Consider the following 24,813-nt stretch of genomic DNA (forward strand, 5'->3'; position numbering starts at 1 on the left):
GTCGATGGTGACTGACAGCACGCCCCCTTTGGTGGGCGTGGCTGCCAGACGGAGGCGTTCCCATGGGAACACCTACCGTCTGAAGCCGGCCCCACTGACATCAGTAATGATGTCAGTGGGAGTGATTTTGGCTCTGATAGAGCCAAAATCACTCTTGGGCTTGCGGCAGCGAGACCCTACCGCAGGGTCTCGTCACAAGCCCGATGGTCGCGATGGTCTTGACCATCGCGACCATCAACATGGACGCTCGCTATAGCTGTGGGTGGTAACCCACAGCTATACGAGCGTCCATGAGGCCGCTCCAAAAACAGGTAGGAGGGCCCTGATTCAGAGCGAGCGCTCTGGTCAGAGCGTTCAGCTCTGAATCAGGCCCACTGTTTGGATTCTGACTGTTGGGATGCTGCTGTCTGTATTTTGACCATAGGCATCCTGACTGCCCGGATCCCGTACCCAACCCCTTGCACCTATGATTGTGGAAAACAGGGAAATATGGTAATTTACACAAAATAAGAAAGTGATGCATTAAGTAGATGACTTTACTGACCATGGCCATTATGTATTCCATGATATGTCTGATCAACAATAATTGGGTAAGACATGTTTGCATAAGGAGGGGGTAGGCACAGTAGCTGGTTATTGATTTTGTCGAAACATAGCTGCAAGTTAGTAATTTTAGTTGTTGTCTGTAATCTCAACTCATTTATATAACAGGCATGACAGGAATAGTAAACTTCCAAGTACATAAATGATGGAAACTGTCTTAGTTGAAACACCAAACTGTTGTAAAATAGTGTCACATGTTATACACCAAAAACAAGAATTATATTTTCTATTGTCAAAAAATAATTTATTGCAACATGTCCCCAATTTACACATTTATTTACGAACATTCTAAAAAAGAAAACACTAAACATAGACACCTAAAATCATAATTTTCTTTGTATCCACAAAACATTTCACATCTGGTTGTACTATACAATTGTAATATGTGAAATTTTATAATCACTGTACTGTACTGTACCTGTTGAATAAAAATATTTTGAAAAATATATATATTTTAATTAAAAAAAAGGAAAATGCACCTTATTTACTAATGTCTTATTTTGTATCCTTGATTTGCTGAGGATGAAGATCCATAAAAAAGTTAAAAAACTTAAAAATGATTCAGTATGTTCTCTTCTCAATGCACTTCTAAAGTGGGTAAGGGAACTTACAATAGAAACAACAATACTTACACTGCAGTATTAAATGTAACAGTTTTACAGAGTGCAGAAATATTGTTGCAACAAAGTTAGAAGAAAAAAAAGAACATTCCCCCCACAGGACGTCCAGACAGAGCCCTCAAATCAGGTCTGTCCTTTCTAAATCAGTTGAGATATATACTTATGGATCTGTTTGTGGACATTCATACCTTCCAGCATGTCTCTCTTAAAACTATTTAATTCAGTCAAAGTTACTGCAATACAAATATATGTCAAAGTTAGATATCTGCCTTCACTAACTAATCTGCTCTAGAAGTTTAAATCTGACTGGATACTATGGGTAAAAGCATATTTACTATGAGGCCGCTAAAACTTTTTTTTTGTGTCCTACAATAAATGAAGCTGTTATCTACATTATGGAGAGGTACCAATAGTTGGCTGAACTAATATTCATGATAATACAGCACTTCAGTTCGCTAGGAACCAGTACCTCATGAGTAGTCATTTCAGGCATCATGAATATTAATCAGTGCCTCCTTGATGCAACTCCCTAGCCAATTGAAAGGCTACTTGTTGTTTTAGATTACAAAATCGACCAATATGTGTTAGTGACAGGTCCACTTTAGAGCCAACCCAAAATGATCACTACCTAAATAAAAAATATTGTTTTTAAATCTTGCACACCAATGATCATTTATATAAAACTAGTAAAAGAACTAGAATTGTGCCAGGTCACCTCAGTCCGCATTGCCCTGACCCTTGCTGCTCCGCCCCAACCCACTCAGTCACACCCCACTCCCCGCTCTGTCCCACACCCTACTCACTCTATATACTTAGCCCTCCTGGCGCAGAGTGGTTCTCCAGGTAAGTCTATCCCGTAGCACTGCAGGGGGAACCATTTTAGGGGAGGTGCGTGCCCTGGCTCCTACTGCACAGGCATGTAGGAGATGGGACACACCTTACCAGATTATTACATAGATGAGTTTTCAGAAAACCATGTCAACTATTTTTTGGAAAGGGTGCATGTGGGACCTGCCCCTTGCTGCATCATTCTCCTAATATCCCTGATAGAAATCTGTCCTGAATTAATTTTATTATACACTCCAAGTGCCTAATTTCCCTGAATTGTGAATACTGCAGTAAGTAAGCAGCATGATAGTTAATCACTGTTATTATCATTTTCAACTTAGTAATATGAATTAAAAAAAAATATATTTTCTGCTATTAAATTATTTCTCAATTGAGTTATTTCTAGCAATTACCACAAATAAAGAACATTTTCATTTCACAATTTATGCAAATATGAATAATTTTTCTCCCAGATGATGATTTTACTCCCATTTGGCTGAATAGTTTCCTAACAAACATTTGGTTTCAGGATGTTTCTTAAAGCCGAACAATGAATCTCTAATATCTTTTGATTTTGCTATTATGAAGTGTGTCCTTATTTAAAAAACAAACCGCACCACAAAAAAGTTAGTTCTTGGTGTTTCTCTTTTTTTTAGCCTCATGTCTGAAACATTTCCTGTTTACAGTAATGCAAACATCTGTCTGCACTTGCTGCTCCATAACATATAATTAGCTTTAAAGCTGAAAGCTATCTGCCACAAGACTGCTGAGAGGAGGCAGAAACAAATCAAAACAAATCAATCGTATATAGATATATAAAAAATGTGTATATATAATATATATATATTATAAATAATACAGATACATTAAATGTTTCTCTTATTTGTGGACCAATAACGTCACATACCTTAGATCCAGCAGGGTAAGCAGTTTTTTTGGCTGATCCAGACTTAATTTATTACTTCAACAGGAAATAGTGATATCAGTCTGTCAACTAATTAGGAGCTAGCAATGTCAGCCTAACAATCCACTTAAGCTGCCCATCCTCTAGAAGACAGGCAAAAGACTGCACGATTACGACATTGTAATTGTGCAGTTGTTTATCAGTCTGTGATGAGCTTACACTGTACGAGCAGTCGTTCAGTGTAGGAACATCAATCATCTGCTAACATGCTCAGTCTGACGTTATCGTCAGGTTGTCCAGCATGTTTGCCCGATGATAATGTCTAAAACGACCAGCGGGAGCGAGCATCGCTGGTCATTTTAGACATCTTAGTGAGCGATTTGCAAACAATTATCGTTATCGTTCAATCGCTCAATTTAATCGCCTAGTGGATGGGCAGCATAAGAATTAACGCCATAAATCATTCAAATAATTAATTATGGTGGATACACACGGTCAGATTTGTCAGATGTATCAGATGAACGATTGAACGATTTGAACGATTTTACAAAAAATTTGAACGATTTGAACGATTTCTGACTGCATTAAAATGAATGGAATCGTCCAAGTCTGACTGCAAACACATCAGATGTCAGATATCGTTATCTGACCATCGGGAACGCTCATCGTTCATACATGTCAGATATGTCAGATTTTCCTTCAGATATGAATGATTGAACGATTTTTTAAATTGTTATCGTTCAGATCTGAAGACAAATCTGACCGTGTGTATGCACCATTACTTGGAACTAACAATGTCAACATTTTAATTAGTGAATCGATGGGCTGCATTCTGACAAGTATTTGTCAGCCCACAAAATGGCTGCCTCCATTGAGGTGACAGAGAAACTTTAAACTCGTATAGGAATGCAGACATACATGTGGGGGCCAAATTGTACAGATCCACCCATTACAGACGCAGTTCATGCTAAATTATGGTAGCTTGTTTCTATATAATACCCCTTTTATACCAAAAGTCCCAGGTCTTACCCGGGATTTGGAACGTTTCCAACCCGGATCAGACCTGGGACAGACCCTATTTACAACTTGGCGCCCCGGGCCGGCACTGTTCATACTGGAGCTCTTCCGGCGCAGGTGTGCACCACTTCTCTCCTCCTCCCCCACCCTCCCCCTCACCTCAGCGGCCCAGGTGCACCTCCCCGTGCTGCTCGGCCCAGGGCTGTTTGCAGTGGATGCTTGGAGATGATGCCATCTCCAAGCGCCACTGAAGCCGGCCAATCAGTAGGCATGCGGCATGATCAGGGTCATTGTGACCCGGATCACGCCGTTTACACTGCAGGGTGACACGGGAACGATCCGTGGTCAACCCTGCAAACTACCTGAGTTGGATCCCGATCCATTTACACTGACAAAAATCCTGGGTTGATGTGTGTTCACGTGTATCAACCCGGGATTTTCAGGTCGGTGTAAAGTGGGTATTAGATTAACAATAAGCACGGCAGCTCCTATCAGCTCTATAGATGTAATATGCAAATACTGTGACAATTGTTTTAATCAACGTTCTACAGAACGTTCATGAAAAAAATTCAAGTAAGAATAATCTCAGGTTATAACATGTATATTTTCTCTTTTACATAGAGGCTTTTCCTGCAGGTTAAACAATAGAGGTCACATAAATAGAATCTAGTGCTAGTTCCTGGAAATATAAAGAACTGTCTTCTAAAGAGCCATTTCAGGGGTCCTATAACTGAATAAACAGCAATCAGCATCTCCTGCAGACCGAGATCCCTTCTGACCACTTCAGAGTACAACATATGCTTATTTAGTCTACTAACAGTTACCAAAATGTAAAATTATTCTGCAGGGTGACTTTGTTGCTAAGCAAACGATGTACTAAGGTCTGGATGTACCATTGGTTATAGTACTAAATATTCAGTCATGGCTTGTTTACTGTGCTGGGTGTTCTGTTACTTTGTGTACTCCTCTTTAATAAATAGTAAATTGTATAGACCAAAGAATAAAACATGGTAAAGAGAACTGCGTCCATTGTCAGTATTGTAGTCAGTATTGAGAAGTAAGGAAATTTGCAGGGACAAAAATAATAATAATTTATAGTATTTAACCACTGAACCTGAGGGGTAAATACTGTATAGTTCTCTCTGAGCTATTATGGCTCCTGCTTCACGTTCTATTGGGGCAAAGAAGGAGCTATAGCGCTGAAATGTATTAATATGTTAGATGCTGAAGTGGGAGTGCAAGTACCATAATGCATCAGCCTAGTGGCTCATAGACAACCATAATGCCCTTGCGCGAGATCTCGAATAACCATGTGATCCTACTGCAAGTGTTCCGTGTATGCCCAAGGAAAATCGGAGGTGGTGGCATTAAAAGTGTAAGTATAGCATAATCCTCAGATGGCGCTATGTGTTAGGTGACAAGTGATGGCGTTATTTACAGAAGCCAAAGTCGCTGCTGGCGAAATCTATTTAATCCCTGTTTCAATTATTGTGAATTTGACTTATATTCCCATAGGTCATAATCTTTATTAAACAAAAAAAACCAGCTTATTTTTGCCCAGATAAAAACAATGATGTATGAGTTCAGTTTTAAAACATAAAATGTAACAATTATGCACATTAGGCTACAAGATCAGGAAATGAGAATTCCAATCTTTCAGTTGCTATGGGCTAGATTTACTAAGCCTTGGAGAGATATTAAGCGCCAACCAATCAGCTCCTAACTGTCATGTTTTAAACACAGCCTATCTCTCTCCAAGGTTTAGTAAATCTACCCCTACAGTATATGTCCTTAGTTCTTTTTCATGTGTCCAAAAGGCGTCCTCCACTTTTAAAATAGCTTATTGTATTGGCTTGTACATGCCTTCTTCAACATTTACTAAATGTATTGTCTATTTTTTTTTAGCTATGTATTTATATCAGCAGGCACAGTTATTACTTTGTGTTGCTCTTGGATATGATGCAGAGCTGCTCTCTCTATTCACTTGTATCCAATGCAAGAGGCGCTATGATGTAATCCTGGGCAACATATATAAATAGCTCTGATGAAATAAATATGTTTCTAAAAAGCACAGATATAAACTAGAAAAAAATGCTGTCCATCTAGTAAAAGTTGCATGAGCAAACTAAATAAAGTTATCTCAAGGCTGACGTGTTACCTTTCCATATCAAGTTTGAGAATGTTCTTATTTACAAAATACAAGTCATAGATAAATAAATAAGTTTCTTAACGCTAATTCAAGGGACATATAAACATTACCCCAAAAGACCCCTACTGTAACATAATATTCCCAACAGCATAAAAATAAATCAACAGAAGCCTGGCAACCCTCATTATTAGAAAGTATTCACACCCTTAATATTGGTCTCATTTTATCATTCTAGAGACTGCCCCATAGTCTTACAGTATGTCAAAGCTGAGTTCTTTTCAGTAATATATTTCCATTTTTCCCTGTTTTACAAGAATAATCCCCCTTTTCCATCCAAAACCTGTAATTGAAAAAATAATTAGGGTCTAATAGCAGTCCGGGGTAGATTTTCTGGCCTGATTAAACCTGCGGTAACATGGGAACCTTATTTTGAATTTCCCATTTCTGAGAACCTAGTCAGAGGAATGAATCCAGAAAACAGGCAAGGTAAAAGCCATGATCTTGACCACATGACTATCATTCCGTATTAAAAAATATATATCTTTCCTCTGTTCTAACATTGTTTCATTCAGCAAAGTATTTCTCAAATTGCCACTTTTGTAGTTTATTTTCCGGCTTGCAAGCGTTTGTTCGTACTCTTTTGAGTGTAGGATCCACCTCCAGACATGTTGGACGCGGAATGCTTTCTAGAACAAGGTGATTTGCCTACAACAGAAAAACATACATACACAAGATTCAATGAAGGAAAACGAAAAGTTACATTCCACATATTAGTAGGTCATTCTACAAGTAAGATATATAGACAGAATCTAGATATGTATTCATACATCCCAACATTGAGGTGTGGCCGTACGCATAACTCCTGACATTGAGGTGTAGCCTTATGCATAACTCCTGACATTGAGGTGTGGCCTTATGCATAACTCTTGACATTGAGGCGTGGCCGTATGCATAAATCCTGACATTGAGGTGTGGCCTTATGCATAACTCCTGACTTTGAGGTGTGGACGTATGCATAACTCTTGACATTGAGGTGTGGCCTTATGCATAACTCCTGACGTTGAGGTGTGGACGTATGCATAACTCTTGACATTGAGGTGTGGCCTTATGCATAACTCCTGACATTGAGGTGTGGCCGTATGCATAACTCCAGATGTTAAAGTGTGGCCTTATGCATAACTCTTGATATTGAGGCGTGGCCATATGCATAACTCCTGACATTGAGGTGTGGCCTTATGCATAGCTACTGACATTGAGGTGTGTCGTATGCATAACTCCAGACATTGAGGTGTGGCCTTATGCATAACTCCTGACATTGAGGTGTGGACGTATGCATAACTCTTGACATTGAGGTGTGTCCTTATGCATAACTCCTGACATTGAGGTGTGGACGTATGCATAACTCTTGACATTGAGGTGTGGCCTTATGCATAACTCCTGACGTTGAGGTGTGGACGTATGCATAACTCTTGATATTGAGGTGTGGTCTTATGCATAACTCCTGACATTGAGGTGTGGCCGTATGCATAACTCCAGACGTTAAAGTGTGGCCTTACGCATAACTCCTGACATTAAAGTGTGGTTGTATGCATAACTCCTGACATGAACGTGTGGCCTTACGCATAATTTCTGACATTATAGTGTGGCCTTGCGCATAACTCCTGACATGAAAGTGTGGCCTTGCGGATAACTCCTGACATGAAAGTGTGGCCTTACGCATAACTCCTGACATGAATGTGTGGCCTTACGCATAACTCCTGACATGAACGTGTGGCCTTACGCATAAATCCTGACATTATAGTGTGGCCTTGCGCATAACTCCTGACATGAAAGTGTGGCCTTAAGCATACCTCCTGACATGAAAGTGTGGCCTTACGCATAACTCCTGACATGAACGTGTGGCCTTACGCATAATTCCTGACATTATAGTATGGCTTTGCGCATAACTCCTGACATGAAAGTGTGGCCTTGCGCATAACTCCTGACATGAAAGTGTGGCCTTACGCATAACTCCTGACATGAACGTGTGGCCTTACGCATACCTCCTGACATGAAAGTGTGGCCTTACGCATAACTCCTGACATTAAAGTGTGGCCTTACGCATAACTCCTGACATTAAAGTGTGGCCTTACGCATAACTCCTAACATGAAAGTGTGGCCTTACGCATACCTCCTGACATGAAAGTGTGGCCTTACGCATACCTCCTGACATTAAAGTGTGACCTTACGCATAACTCCTCACATGAAAGTGTGGCCTTACGCATAACTCCTGACATTGAAGTGTGGCCTTACGCATAACTCCTGACATTGAGGTGTGGCCGTATGCATAACTCCAGACGTTAAAGTGTGGCCTTACGCATAACTCCTGACATTAAAGTGTGGTTGTATGCATAACTCCTGACATGAACGTGTGGCCTTACGCATAATTTCTGACATTATAGTGTGGCCTTGCGCATAACTCCTGACATGAAAGTGTGGCCTTGCGGATAACTCCTGACATGAAAGTGTGGCCTTACGCATAACTCCTGACATGAATGTGTGGCCTTACGCATAACTCCTGACATGAACGTGTGGCCTTACGCATAAATCCTGACATTATAGTGTGGCCTTGCGCATAACTCCTGACATGAAAGTGTGGCCTTAAGCATACCTCCTGACATGAAAGTGTGGCCTTACGCATAACTCCTGACATGAACGTGTGGCCTTACGCATAATTCCTGACATTATAGTATGGCTTTGCGCATAATTCCTGACATGAAAGTGTGGCCTTGCGCATAACTCCTGACATGAAAGTGTGGCCTTACGCATAACTCCTGACATGAACGTGTGGCCTTACGCATACCTCCTGACATGAAAGTGTGGCCTTACGCATAACTCCTGACATGAAAGTGTGGCCTTACGCATAACTCCTGACATTAAAGTGTGGCCTTACGCATAACTCCTAACATGAAAGTGTGGCCTTACGCATACCTCCTGACATGAAAGTGTGGCCTTACGCATACCTCCTGACATTAAAGTGTGACCTTACGCATAACTCCTCACATGAAAGTGTGGCCTTACGCATAACTCCTGACATTGAAGTGTGGCCTTACGCATAACTCCTGACATTGAGGTGTGGCCTTACGCATAACTCCTGACATGAAAGTGTGGCCTTACACATAACTCCTGACATTAAAGTGTGGCCTTATGCATAATTCCTGACATTGAGGTGTGGCCAGCTGTATGCATAACTCCTGACACTGAGGTGTGGCCTTACGCATAACTCCTGACGTGAAAGTGTGGCCTTACGCATAACTCCAGACGTTAAAGTGTGGCCTTACGCATAACTCATGACATTAAAGTGTGGTTGTATGCATAACTCCTGACATGAACGTGTGGCCTTACGCATAATTTCTGACATTATAGTGTGGCCTTGCGCATAACTCCTGACATGAAAGTGTGGCCTTGCGGATAACTCCTGACATGAAAGTGTGGCCTTACGCATAACTCCTGACATGAATGTGTGGCCTTACACAGAACTCCTGACATGAAAGTGTGGCCTTACGCATAACTCCTGACATGAACATGTGGCCTTACGCATAAATCCTGACATTATAGTGTGGCCTTGCGCATAACTCCTGACATGAAAGTGTGGCCTTACGCATACCTCCTGACATGAAAGTGTGGCCTTACGCATAACTCCTGACATGAACGTGTGGCCTTACGCATAATTTCTGACATTATAGTGTGGCCTTGCGCATAACTCCTGACATGAAAGTGTGGCCTTGCGGATAACTCCTGACATGAAAGTGTGGCCTTACGCATAACTCCTGACATGAATGTGTGGCCTTACGCATAACTCCTGACATGAACGTGTGGCCTTACGCATAAATCCTGACATTATAGTGTGGCCTTGCGCATAACTCCTGACATGAAAGTGTGGCCTTAAGCATACCTCCTGACATGAAAGTGTGGCCTTACACATAACTCCTGACATGAACGTGTGGCCTTACGCATAATTCCTGACATTATAGTATGGCTTTGCGCATAACTCCTGACATGAAAGTGTGGCCTTGCGCATAACTCCTGACATGAAAATGTGGCCTTACGCGTAACTCCTGACATGAACGTGTGGCCTTACGCATACCTCCTGACATGAAAGTGTGGCCTTACGCATAACTCCTGACATTAAAGTGTGGCCTTACGCATAACTCCTGACATTAAAGTGTGGCCTTACGCATAACTCCTGACATGAAAGTGTGGCCTTACGCATACCTCCTGACATGAAAGTGTGGCCTTACGCATACCTCCTGACATTAAAGTGTGACCTTACGCATAACTCCTGACATGAAAGTGTGGCCTTACGCATAACTCCTGACATTGAGGTGTGGCCTTACGCATAACTCCTGACATTGAGGTGTGGCCTTACGCATACCTCCTGACATTAAAGTGTGACCTTACGCATAACTCCTGACATGAAAGTGTGGCCTTACGCATAACTCCTGACATTGAGGTGTGGCCTTACGCATAACTCCTGACATGAAAATGTGGCCTTACACATAACTCCTGACATTAAAGTGTGGCCTTATGCATAACTCCTGACATTGAGGTGTGGCCAGCTGTATGCATAACTCCTGACACTGAGGTGTGGCCTTACGCATAACTCCTGACGTGAAAGTGTGGCCTTACGCATAACTCCTGACATTAAAGTGTGGCCTTACACATAACTCCTGACATGGAGTTTAGCCTTATACGACTACGGGCATTCATACAGTACTGTACCTTCCAGCATGACTCATTTATACCATAAGATATTTATTTAATTCAGCTAAAGTTCCTGCAATATGACAACACGTGAGAGTCAGATGTCGGCTTTCACTTTCTAATCTGTACTAGAAACGAGATTCTGATTGGTTGCTAAGGGAAACAGCTAATGTTATTCAGTTGCTGGTAGAAATGTTTTCAATCAGGTCCCCATTAAGTGAAGCTGTCATCCACATTAAGTGGAGACATCTACTGTGGAATAAACTAATAATCATGAGAAGGCAGCATATCAGTTCACTAGGAACCAGTACCTCATGAATATTAAGTTATGCCTCATGAAAATAAACCACTGACAATGTGATGTTACTGGTTGCTAGCCAATTAAAAGGCTGTATGTTGTTTTAGCCATAAAATGTATGAACTGGTATGTGTTGGTGACAGGCCCACTTTTAAGATTCAACCCAAAATTCTCTCTTCCTACATAAAAAAATACAGTTTTTAAATCTTACACACCGAGACTCATTTATAGAAAATAATTTCTCAGTTTTTATAGAAAACCATTTCTATATGCCGCTGTTGCTTTCTTCTATATATATATATATATATATATATATATATATATATATATATATATATATATATACACATATATAGTTGATCTGTCTCCATGGCGGTTCTCAGGCTACTGCTGACCTGCAGATATGTCTCCCTTCATTACTATAGTTTATGCAGAGGTTTTATACTGTAGAAAGAAGAGTTGCAGGCACAGCAAGATTTTACAGTTGTACATAAGTGTAAATACGGCCCGTGCAAATCTGCTTTCTCACACTGCAGAATAGAGGTGTATGTAAGTGTAAATGAAGTGTATACAGCTTCTCTTCTCTTAGAATAGAATACACCAATTGTATGGGGAACAGGTAAACATATCCTGCCACCGGCTGCTTAATTTTCACCCTATCACATCTCAAACACCTGTCATTAGTGCTGATTGCTTGAAACACCAGTGATGATGGAAAAACATTAATACATGTGCCCTGCATGCATAGTCTCTTTTTTGGACTAAGGGAGGTCCTAGTTTCAAGGGATAAATGGGGGTGGGAGTGACAACACAAGTTGCTTCTCCCTGACCCCTCCTTTTTGCTTTTATCAAAGCTCCTTCCCTCCCACTTCCTAATAAAGAGACATAAGATCCTGTAGGGTAGGTTGCTTTCGGGAGTTGCTTGGATATTCCAGGTGGGTAGACAAGTACGGTAGCATGTACCAGCATCACATCTAAAATTCTATTCTATGGAAACAGTTGGCAAACTGAGAAGGAAGTGTAGCCTTCAGATACATTCTTATAGAGAGTGTACCTGACCATAAATACATTTATCTGATAATTATATGTAAATTAGTCAGCTTCTTTATCTTAGCCAAAGTCCCCACTAGAAATGTTGTTTCAGGGACAGCAGTAAAATGGGCCTATGACATTTATATTATGAACTGGAGCTATATTAATTAGAGATGAGCGTGTTCTGATTAGTTCTGAATTTCCCGTCAAGTATGGCTTTTTCCCGCCAAAAATCGGGTCTCAGAAAGAGGCAAAACGTCATCTATCATGGACAAACATCCTTTTGTCCAGGAATGATGATGTTTGTCCATGAAAGATGACGTTTTGCCTCTTTCTGAGGCCCGATTTTTGGCGAGAAAAATATGAATTTGGCGGGAAAATCCGAACTAATCCGAACCCACTCATCTTTAATATTAATGTTTTCTACCAGTTTATAACTTTTCTAACTTTTTTAAAATCAATGAGAAGAGAGAATAAAGCAGAGAAGTTTAGTTTATGGACATAGCTAAACAGGGCGAGATTGTTGGTTGGGCCTCTTCCAGCCAACCACTACAAGTATAAAGTGTGAGAATGAGATGTCAGCTAAACAACTGAGCTACAGCATGGGAAAGCAAAGGCACCTCAGCTGCCCGGATCTACCAGAGCTTCCAGAAGAAGGTCGTGCCGGCTGTATTTGTTCTGTTTATCTTAATAGAGTTTTTGGCAGACAGATTACACCTCAGGGTGAAGCTGGGCTGATTACCAGCCACAAGATTAGCAAAGAGGTGCTTACACGTAAAAACAAATACTCCAGGTTAGATGGGTGAGTTTCATTTGTGGGAAATGCTCACTTACTTCCTGCTCCTTTATCTATTTATATATGGCGTTAAGCAGTATTTACTTACCAGTGATGGCTGGAATGATGTCAGGGATTTGTGTAACCAGCGTAGGCCGCTGTTCATATTATCACACGATTTTACAGTCAGTTTATCTTTCACATCCGCGGGACCAATGCAGTGATCCTTCTGTCTAAGTAATCTTAACCATGTGAAATTAAATTGCTGGTTCTGTGGTAAAAAAAAAATCATATGAGATATGAAATTACTGACAAAACTAATCAGAGCAGAAACTTGTCTTAAAGGATCAAATAATGATACACAGGAAGGACTGACCGCAGAGGGGACTTTACAGCAGATTGTCCTTGTTATGTCTCAGGTAATGTCCTAAATTATTGTTTATGTAATGAAATATGCCATATCAAGGACCAGACCTATAGATGTGGTCTTTGCAATACAGTAAGTCCTGCATTGCTCAATGTAACACCGAAAAGAGGAGACATTACAACGGATTGCCCTTGGTTATGTCTCAGGCAGCAACAATGTTTATGGCATAAAGATGTGGTGTCTGAAGTACAATAATCAGCAATAGGAAGAGAGGGACAGTGCTGGCGTTTAAGCTGGGTACACACTATGCGATGTGTGTACCCATCGAAGTGACCGGCGCCCCCTCCCCTGCCGACGGGCCAACATATCGAGTGGCCGCTACACACTAAACGATCCAGTGCCCGACCACCTGATATGTCGGCCTCTGTCGCATCCTGCTGCATGGGGTCGTCAGCCGCATCGTCAGGTTGAGCTGCATGTAGGGCCGACTTGACAATGCGTCTGACGACCCCATGGGAGCGCGCATCGGATGACATAGGGCCTGATTCAGAGCCGCTCGTAAGCGGCGGCTCGTTCGTTCCGAGCGATGTTTGCACAACTGCGCATGCGTACGGATCGTAATACGCATGCGCGAACCAGTCAGTACGGCTGAAAATCGTTTGTTCGCTAAATAGCGAATGCCTGCTATTTTGAGTGACAGGAGGAGGCGTATGTGGGTGGTAACAGGGGAAGGTGCTTGAAAACGGGGAGTGGAGATCCGAATGCAGTCGTGCTTAAAGGTCAAAATGGGCGTTTTATGGGTGTGCATAATTAATACAGCAGCGTCATCGACCACGTCACTGGGTTATTTTATAGTCAGAACTGCTCGCAAGATTGCAGTAGGAAAAACCAACTACAAGAATAGCGAGCAGTTCATACTGGTCGATGTACTCAATTAATATAATAAATAGCGGACATGATGTAGGATGCGAGTGGCCAGGGGGCGTAGTTTTCCAAAAAACGACCGCATGTTTGGTTCGCTCGTTCAGACCTAGAGGCGTGAACAGACCGCAAAGAGCGAACGGTTAATTTAAATAGCCAGCCCCTTTTCCTGGCCGAGCGAGCGCAAATAGCGTCCGGCTCTGAATCAGGCCCATAGTGCATACACACTAGACTACTTTGAACGATTTGTCGTTCCGATGCGACGGAATTGAGCATATCATTCCAAAAATCATCTAGTGTGTACGGACCTTTAGTCTGGCTTCTCCTCCCATTTTTCCACCTGTTCACATGTTATTTTTTATTTTATGTTTATTATATTGAATTGTATGCTAAAAATACTTTTATAAACTTTTTTTTGTTTTAAATAGAAGAAAAGGGACAGTAATTTGTGGAGCTGTCCTGTATTGCTGAATGTAAACACCGCGAGGCATAATTAACAAGACGGTAAAAGGTAAACGTGCATTAAACCACAGCAATATATTACATTTCAAAATACATACAAGTGTATGATTTGTTACTACATGTTACAGAGATGCACATAGCACTATTCACATGGCCAACTGGCCTAAAGACCTGTAAGAATCCCGACCATTACATTTAAATGCCCATTAAAAAGTGTATTGTAGTTCAGTTTATATACATACATTTACATTTAAGAGCATAGGTATATGGGGCCTGATTCACTGTTGTATGCAAAGCTGATGGCTTGTGTACAACTCTGATATTGAATGATCGGCACATGCGCAGAATCTGTATTACGCATGTGCCGAGCACTGAATGCAACGGTGATCACAGTCCCCCCCTAAGCTGCAGTATGTCATCGTTTGGGGATGGGGTGGTGCTGCCTACATTTCCAGAAAACGGGGGGTGTCGGACCCATTTTTTGCAAGTGCTGAGGCCAGTAAATATGTCTTCCAATGCAAATTTACTCGCCTTTCAAGAGGGCTGGAGGTGACCATTCTGAGTCAGCTTAGGCTGCAGCTACAGACTCAGACATTAGATCTGAGATGCTGGCTGCAGCATCGTTTTTCATCAGACGCCTCCTGCAGCATTAGTATATATGCATACAGCAGCTACATCCAAAGATGCACCTGTTGTCTGCGTAGAGTACATCTCTGAACCAGGTCCATAAAGCACAGGACACGGGTATAACAAAGTTATGTACACACAAGAGATGAGCGGTTCAGTTCTACTCGGTTCCGATCTGAAAAAATGCATCCTATTGGCTATCTGGCTCTCATGTGTTGTGGATAGCCAACAGGATAAATCCGAACTTGCGCTAATTTGGCGAAAAGAACGGAGTGGAACCGAACCGCACATCTCTAATTCACCAGGCGGCTAGAGGCTGCTAATGTTCAACCTTCTAGCGTCAATAGTTAAACCAATGGGAAATGTAATTACAAAGGCGGTCTAAAATGGTGTGATAACTAGAGATGTGCAGGTTCAGTTTTATTCAGTTCTTATCGCCAAATTATCGCAAGTTCGGATTTATCTTATTAGCTATCCAAAACATGTGACAGTCGGATAGGCAATATGATGCCGTTTTTGAGATCTGAACATATCCGAGTAAAACCGAACCACACATCTCTAGTGATAACATAGCAACAGGTGGGATGGACGCAGTACTCTCCTGCGGCCTACTTGCTCATCTGGCCCTAATTTGTAAAGGTGCAATTTCTTCAGCTACTTGAGAAGAGCAGAGGGAGGTAGCGACAGGTGAGGAATCACAGCACTCAGAAAGGAGGTTAAGGGATCAGAGATTAAGAGGTCTATTTACTAAGCTGTGTTAGGAGATACAGTGAACGGAGATAAGGTACCAGCCAATCAGCTCCTAACTGCCATTTTTTCAGCACAGCCTGTGACATGGCAGTTAGTAGCTGATTGGCTGGTACATTATCACGTTCGCTTTATCTCCTAACACAGCTTAGTAAATAGACCCCCTATGGGGGAAATGTACTTGATAAATGCTACCTCAAAGCTGACTGGTTGCTATGAGCAACTTCTCCACTGTTTTCTCTGTTTGATACATCTCCCCCTATGTAAAATATTATTTAAAAGATATCAGTAGCCTAAAGGCACATTGTGTGTGATGCACCAGTGATGTCATGCGTTTCTACTTTCTAGCCATTAGTACATGCCATACCTGTTTACTGGCATCACATGAGTCGAGGACTACAGTCAAGTTTTGTAAAGAAAGGCATTTGCCCAATTCAGGATTTATTATCTGAAATTGAAAAAAAAATTTGTTAAAATGTTAACACATATGATTTGTACAATATACAAAGTATCTATGAATTTATTTAGCAGACACAGATTTCGAGCTTTCTTATTGTAAAAACTTGTACTCTGGTGCACTCTAGTGGTAATTACTAGGAATGCAGGAAGTATTGCAAGCAATCTGCAGAGAAAAAAATATTTCTGAAAGTGCAAATAATGGTAGTATGTATCCATAGCTCTCATCATGCATTGCATCTTTTTGTCTGCCTGTATAGGTCCACACCTACTTTGTAGTTTAAGGAGCTGCCCATCGAAAATCAATCATCACCAACTTTGCAGAAACGCAGGACAACCACCTGCATTAATGTAGTCATGTGTAGTAATGTGTCTGTCCTAATTACACACATAATGTTCCCTTTGTGTTATTGAATGTATATTTTAAATTCTTGGAAGTGCGCCTGGAAGCCTGCTTTTCCGAAGTGTTCCTGCAAGGCGTACCACTGAAAGGACTGTATAGGCTCATTTATACCATCTCAGAGGAGTAAAACCGAATTTCTATCATGGAAAGGACAATTGCTCTGCCCCCCCATTAGGCAGTGGACCATCCCTGAAAATACAAATTCTCTACCTTTTGGCTCTCATTTAAGTTGTATCATAAAACTAATTGTCATTGTTGCATGAGGGCGCAGAAAGCCGACACTCAGCCTGGAGCATCCCCAATCTTCCAGTTCCTCCCATCACAAGAAGCATACTGCTGTACCTTCACAGTCATCATTAAATTCATGAGTGAAATCTATGAGATTTGCATAGATCAGGCACTTTTACATAAAATAAGTACTAAAAATCAGGAACATTTACATAAAATAAGTACTAAAAATCAGGAACATTTACATAAAATAAGTACTAAAAATCAGGAACATTTACATAAAATAAGTACTAAAAATCAGGAACATTTACATAAAATAAGTACTAAAAATCAGGAACATTTACATAAAATAAGTACTAAAAATCAGGAACATTTACATAAAATAAGTACTAAAAATCAGGAACATTTACATAAAATAAGTACTAAAAATCAGGAACATTTACATAAAATAAGTACTAAAAATCAGGAACATTTACATAAAATAAGTACTAAAAATCAGGAACATTTACATAAAATAAGTACTAAAAATCAGGAACATTTACATAAAATAAGTACCAAAAATCAGGAACATTTACATAAAATAAGTACTAAAAATCAGGAACATTTACATAAAATAAGTACTAAAAATCAGGAACATTTACATAAAATAAGTACCAATGATCAGGCAAGAAATATATAACCAAAAACATTAGCAAGAGTAATCCTTCTTTAGAAGTATGTCTCCCAGAGCTGCTGTATTGCAAAAAACAACACACTACTCAGAATAGGGTGTTAATAACTAAAAAGAGCGCACTGAATTGACATAAAAAGGGCGCGAACAGCATTTGCACAACAGTATTGGTAAAAATACAGAAAACCGGGAAGGCTTTCCACTAGATTTTGGACTATGATATTTGCTACTGACCTTTTTAATACATATGGAGAGCCATATGTATTGTAGTAAACCTTCGAAAAAAAAAGCAGTTTTTGAAGGTATTACCTAATAACGTTTGATACCTGGCTTAGTGGGGTCAGGCACCATTGTTGGGTGATAAGGCTTGGCTCGTAGTCAGAATACTCTGTGCAGACTACTCAAGTTCTTTCACACCGAACCCAGCAAAACCATTTCTGATGGACCTCACTTTGGGGCTTTGTCATAAAAAAACAGGAAAGGGCTTCCACAAATTGATGTCAGAAGGCTGGAAGCATACAATACTCTAGAATACCACAGTATGTTGAAGCATTAATATTTACCTCCAATGGAACAAAAGGGCACAGGTCAAACCATGAAAAATAGCCCCAGACCATTATTCCTCCTCCACCAAACTTTACAGTTGGCAGTATGCATTCAGGCAGGAGTCGTTCACCTGGCATTTGCCAATCTCAGATTCGTTTGTCACATTGTCAGACAGTAAAGTGTAATTCATTGCTGCAGGGCGTGCGTTACATGTTCCAGAGTCCATTGGATGATGTGCTTTACATCACTCTAGCTCAGGGGTTCCCAACCACGGTCTTCGAGGCACACTAACAGTCCAGGTTTTAGGGATAGCCATACTTGAGCACAAGTGACTTAATTAGTACCTCAGTTATTTTGATTTAACCATCTGTGCACAATCATGGATATCACTAAAACCAGGACTGTTAGTGTGCCTTGAGGACCGAGGTTGGGAATCACTGCTCTAGCTGATGTCTGGTTCTGTGCATAAGCTGAGGCTTCTGTGCGGGCAAAGAGTTTTTGTGCTGATGTTGCTTTCAGAGGTAAGTTTGGAACTCGGGAGTGATGCAAAGTAAGGACTGGTGATTACATGCTACACGCTTCATTGCTCATAAGTCCGTTCTGTGACCTTGTCTGGCCGACCTCCTGGAGTCTAAGCTGTTGCTGCTTCTATACATTCTGACTGCATTTAAATCTTAAAGCTGCATTATAACATAGGAAAATATTTTATTGGGGTTTCACTTCTCCTAGCAGGAGCCCTGGGTTTTCTACATGGCATATAAATAAAATTCTCTTTAAATGGCAGAGGATTGAGGATGTGTGAGTAGGAGGGCCGATCACTATCTCTTGATTGGTCATCTCACATGCACACCCTCATATCTCCAACTCTCCCAAATTTCTGCTGGTGCTGCTACAGAGGAGTTCCCGGAATACATGAATTTTATTAAAAGTATATTTAATAATAAAAAATTTTAAATTTAAATTGAATTTACATATAAACCATATGTTAAATGGGCACATATGTATATCAGGGGTCTATTTACTAAGCAGTGTTAGGAGACAGAGTGAAAAGTGATAAGGTACCAGCTAATCAGCTCCCAACTGTCATTTTTCAATGAGATGGCTGATTGGCTGGTACCTTATCACTTTTCACTCTGTCTCCTAACACTGCTTAGTAAATAAACCCCTCAGTGTCTTATCTGATGATGGCATAGTTTAATTTATGAACTTGGTACTGGATATCATGAAAAAAAATTGGATGAGAGATAAAATACATGTAATCAATAATATTATTAATGATAAAGCTCATTTATTTTAATTTTACACAACCATGTAAAAATAGCATTTAAAATGATGTGGACTGATACTTACAATCCCAGTAGCTCTGACCAGCGGGGCAGCCAGATCAGGGTAGACATTGTCTAAGTACCATTTAAAACTTTTGCACTGGAGTCTCTTCCTAAGTTCCTTCTGCTTGGTCAGGTCACCGATGTTTGGAATCTCCTGTAGGAGGTGGTAACCGTGACCATAGAAAAGCTCCTTATATTCATCCAGCCAGACTTCTGCCACACGAGCCAGGTTTCTCTCAACAGTTTTTACACGATCCTTGGGGAAGGAGTACGGGTTGTCATTCCTAAAGATGTGTCCCACTCTGGAGCAAGGGATGATCTCGATTTCTCCCCCACACATCCAAATCTAAAGAATAGATCATCAAGATAAACATTGAACATTATTTAATGCATCAAAAGTGTCCTTCACTTAGATCCAAATTGCTCAGACCTGGAAAATCCTAAATTCAATTTAGGGAATTGCATAGTGCTCAGAAATGTTTGTGCTCCACAGGCCACAGGTAATAAAATAATTTTCTAGTCACTATAATGTAACTTTTCCCACTGCCCTTTATGTTTCCTGCTAATGCTGCATGAATTTGTGAAAATATATATAAACTCTTCTCTTTCATTTTTTTCTCCACATACAGGAACTTACACTCTGGTGTTAGTTCCATCTATGGAATATCGCTGGAATTCTACCCTTCCTCTCCCTGGATGCTACCCAAACACTTGTACACTCCCCTATCTAATGTCTTGACAATTGCAACCTCAGGTCTCCACACACAAACCCCTCTCATCTTCAGCCTCTTCTTAACACTGTTGCTAGACTGATCTTTCTTTCACACCACTCTTTATGCTTACTATCTAGTACATCCACTGGCTGGAATCGGTATGTAATACTGACAGACGGGATCCAGGTCTGGATCCCGACAGGGTTAACAAACAGACACTTGGTGGTCGGTATACTAACCCTCTCCCTACCCTATCCCTAAACCTGCTTCTCTGGAGCCTGAACCTAACCTCCTCCTCCCTGCACCCTAAACCTAACCCGCCACCCTTAGTGCCTAACCCTAACCCTCCCCCTTGTACCTAACCCCTAAACCTAACCATCCCCCCCGCCCTGCTCCTTACCTTCGGCATCCCGCAGTCAGGGTGCCAGCGCCGGGATTCTGATCAATGTCGGTATTCTGGTGATGGTAAGGGAAGCGTCAGCATCCAGACCGCCGGGATGCCGAACGCATACCCACTGGCTCCCTATCCCATACAGAATCCAATCTAAACTCCTTCCCCTCACCTGCACAGGTCTTACCATTTCCTCTATTTCCTATATTTTCAACCTCATCTGCCTCTACAATACATCCCTTTTTCAACCAGTGTCTGCCAACTGCCCTTCTCACTGGTTACCACCTCTTACTGCTGCATCCAATACTTTTCCTGTGCTGCACCAAACTTATATGACATTCTCAGACTGTCCCTCATCTCTATTACTTCATATGTTCCCTCAAAATTTGTACCCAACGTAGTCTATCTGTCTGATCCATTCTTTTCCTCCCACCTCCTAAACCCCCTTGTATCTCCTAAATACCCCCATTCCTTTCCCTCTCCTTTAGGATGTAAGGTCTCATAATAAGCATGGCCCTCCCTTAACTTGTATCATCCTTCCCTCTTTGGCTCACTAGCCAAGCCGACAAGTATACGCATGTAAACAGTGCCGTAAAAGTGCTTTAATACGCTCTGCGTCGCACCCTTTGCACACGACGTCATGATTGATGTCACCCAAAGGGATGGGGCCGGCCAGCACCCAGAAACGCAGCAGCTGTATACACGGCAAGGTGCCTGCCTGTACCGTTCCTGCATTACTGGCTGCAGAGTGCTGGTACAGGCATTCTGCTAGCCATAATCAAGGGCCATGGGTCAGTGACAGTGCACTCTGGTTGGACACAATGTAATTATGTATATATGATATTGTTATGCTGGGTACACATTAGGCAATCCTGGTTCGTGGCCGACAGGACGATCCAGGATACATCGGTCACCCGGATACACCGTACGATATCGTTCAGTGGCCGCATTCAGGAGCATGCCATCGGTTTCCGAATCGTCAAATCTGCCGTGCAGAATAGCAGATGTGACGATGCCATTGACGACCCATGAGAGTGTGCAATCACGGGTACATATTTGACGATGTGCCCTATATATTTCCGATCCATGTCAAAACAATATATTGGTCGATATATCATCTAATGGGTACCCAGCTTTCCTTTGTTTTTCCGGCTTTGCATCACTGTTCTGTATGGCACTGCAGCGCTCCTATAAATTAATACTAATAATAATAATTGAATCAATGCATATTCATTTCTATAGCCAGTTTTATTATCAAAAACACAGATATGTTGTTATTCAAGAAAACATTGACTTAATACACACTTACACACTTAAAACAAATGTCAGAATATAAACAAAATAAAAATCATATACTTTTTTAAGAGATACCTTAAATGATATTTCCATATTTTCTCCTCCCCAAACATCCAGACCAGGGTCATATGTACCAAGTTCATAGAAATATTTTTTATCGATGGAAAAAAGTCCCCCAGCCATGACTGGACATCTGAAACATTTAACAAAAAGTAAAATAATAAGTATTACAGTACTTGTAGAGTGTTAAATAATGTGCACTACATTATGCAAGTAACCATTAATTGAAAAAAAAGACATAAACAAGTTCTATGCATGAAGTTTGCTTCATATAAAGATAAGTTTTACATCCCAATGGGCCATTCACACAGCAGCCTACCGCCCCAACTCTGTGATGTTCTGTAGGGGGTCATTTAATATATAATATAGGAACATACAAAGAAAAATATAAAATATTGTTATGTGAGGTTCTTAACACACAAAGGGCAAAATTTACTAAGCCCTGGTGGTTTGGTGGCAGTTTGACGGCGAGTTCTATTCTGTTCTTGCAGCAGTTTCTAAATGAAAGCCCTGTTCTGTTCTATTCTAAAATGTGTTTTGATGGCAGTTTTGCAGCAGTTTTGGCCTTAGTAAATCTGCAGATGGCAAAACCGCCGCAAAACCACAGTCAAAACACACTTTAGAATAGAATAGAACAGAGCTGTCATTTAGAAACTGTTGCAAAACCGCCAACAAACCCCCGGGGTTTAGAACAGAATAGAACCCTCTGTCAAGCCACCACCAAACTGCCGGGGTTTAGAACACGCCGCTTAGTAAACTTTGGCCAAAATATATGAACTCTCTGGGCAAAATTTACTAAGCGGCGGGTTCTAAACCCCCTGCCGTTTGGTAGCAGTTTTGCTATCTGCAGATTTACTAAGGCCAAAACCACTGCAAAACCGCTGTCAAAACACATTTTAGAATAGAATAGAACAGGGCTGTCATTTAGAAACCAATGCAAAACTGCCACCAAACCCCCGGGGTTTAGAACAGAATAGAACCCACCGTCAAACCGGCACCAAACCCCCGGGGTTTAGAACAGAATAGAACCCGCCATCAAACCGCCACCAAACCACCGGGGTTTAGAACCCGCCGCTTAGTAAGTTTTGCCCTCTGTCTAAATGGTTGGACCAGTCAACTGATTGTACATGTAGGAAATGGACTGAAATATATCCATGTTTCTGATTGGCTGGCTTGCTGGCCAATGAAACTGGCAGATACTGAAATCCCCTGTGTCATTTATTAGTTTGGTAGTCTGGAAAGAGCTCATCTGCCTACAAATAGTAAAAGCAAATAGCAGGATTGCTGGCCTATTGCTGTATAATGTGAAAAGGACACTAATTAGTAGAGCAGTGTAATTACACCATAATGTCTCTACACACCCCTTACACATTATGTTCTGTGGTGAAGCTCTAGCTCCACTGCTGAAACTTTAATGTTGTGCATTTTGCTTTGAGCAGGGAGTGACCATAGGACACAGACTAAAACAATATTTAAAATAAGTAACATTAGGACAAATGAATTGGGTTCCAAGTAAATATAAAATAGTGATAGGGTCCCTTTAATGAGTTGGTTGCAACCTAATATTATACAAATGACCTTTCTATCGCAGTGAAATATTCTTTCCTAGTTTAGAAGCAGATTATAGGTTAAGTATTATGAGACCAGCTGTACACAGAAGTGTTTAATTCTCTGGAGCTATTGTGCACAGTGTGATTAGGAACATAATGCACCTGCTTGTAACCTCTTTCAAAGAAAACGCACCTTTAGTTATTTGAACTGTAAGGGTGTATTTAGATAATTTGTGAGAGCATAAACCCTACATTACTGGTTCTGCAGCTCGCACGCTGCTCCTCCACCCCACACCCAATTCTCAGTTATTTTACTGAAAGAAAAATAGATGGTTTGCTAGAGGCGAGGTAGCAGAAAAGGAATATAAGCAGCATAAATCCCTTTCTATTAGAGATGAGTGTTTCTGTTCTGGCTCGGATCTTCCCGCCAAGTTCGGATCTCAGAATGAGGCAGAACGAGCCAGAACGAGGCAAAACATCATCTTATAAGGACAAAATGTCATCTTTCTCAGACATCTGTGCAGAGATTTCTGTGGTAAATAATGTTTTGCCTCGTTCAGACTAGATCTGAACTTGGCATGAAGATCTGAGCCAAAACCGAACAGTACATCTATAATTTCTATGCTCCCCTAAACACTGTTGCCTTAGGCATGTACCCAGTGGTTGGATTGGGCCAGTGTACAGTGGCATGCAATATTGCCACTTCTTCTGTTACCTGAGGCATGTACCCAGTGGTTGGAGTGGGTCAGTGTACAGTGGCATGCAATATTGCCACTTCTTCTGTTACCTGAGGCGTGTACCCAGTGGTTGGATTGGGCCAGTGTACAGTGGCATGCAATATTGCCAATTCTTCTGTTACCTGAGGCGTGTACCCAGTGGTTGGAGTGGGCCAGTATACGGTGGTATGCAATATGGCCACTTCTCCTGTTACCTTAGGCATGTACCCAGTGGTTGTAGTGGGCCGGTTCACAGTGATATGCAATATGGACACTTCTCCTGTTGATTTGATTTTAAAACTAGCAAATCCCATTGACTCCATTTTTCATATTCCCACGTCTACATTTGCTCTCTGACCATGG

General features: G+C 41.2%; 1 protein-coding gene across 2 annotated transcripts in view; it reads right to left on the reverse strand.

Moving 5' to 3' along the window:
- Positions 1–4,557: 4,557 nt before the first annotated feature.
- The window catches only part of GALNT5 (polypeptide N-acetylgalactosaminyltransferase 5), an 84,753-nt gene continuing 64,497 nt past the window's right edge, over positions 4,558–24,813 (reverse strand). For both annotated transcript variants that reach the window (XM_088461986.1, XM_088461985.1), the window contains 5 exons: positions 22,200–22,317; positions 19,747–20,070; positions 16,461–16,541; positions 13,079–13,240; positions 4,558–6,826 (listed from right to left, as the gene is read on the reverse strand). In XM_088461986.1, coding sequence (XP_088318112.1) covers positions 6,686–6,826; positions 13,079–13,240; positions 16,461–16,541; positions 19,747–20,070; positions 22,200–22,317 — 826 coding nt within the window. In that variant the 3' untranslated portion in view covers positions 4,558–6,685. The remainder of the gene's footprint in view (positions 6,827–13,078; positions 13,241–16,460; positions 16,542–19,746; positions 20,071–22,199; positions 22,318–24,813) is intronic.

Source organism: Taudactylus pleione, unplaced genomic scaffold (assembly GCF_031769625.1).
Source record: "Taudactylus pleione unplaced genomic scaffold, aTauple2 ptg001137l, whole genome shotgun sequence".
Taxonomy (NCBI): domain Eukaryota; kingdom Metazoa; phylum Chordata; class Amphibia; order Anura; family Myobatrachidae; genus Taudactylus; species Taudactylus pleione.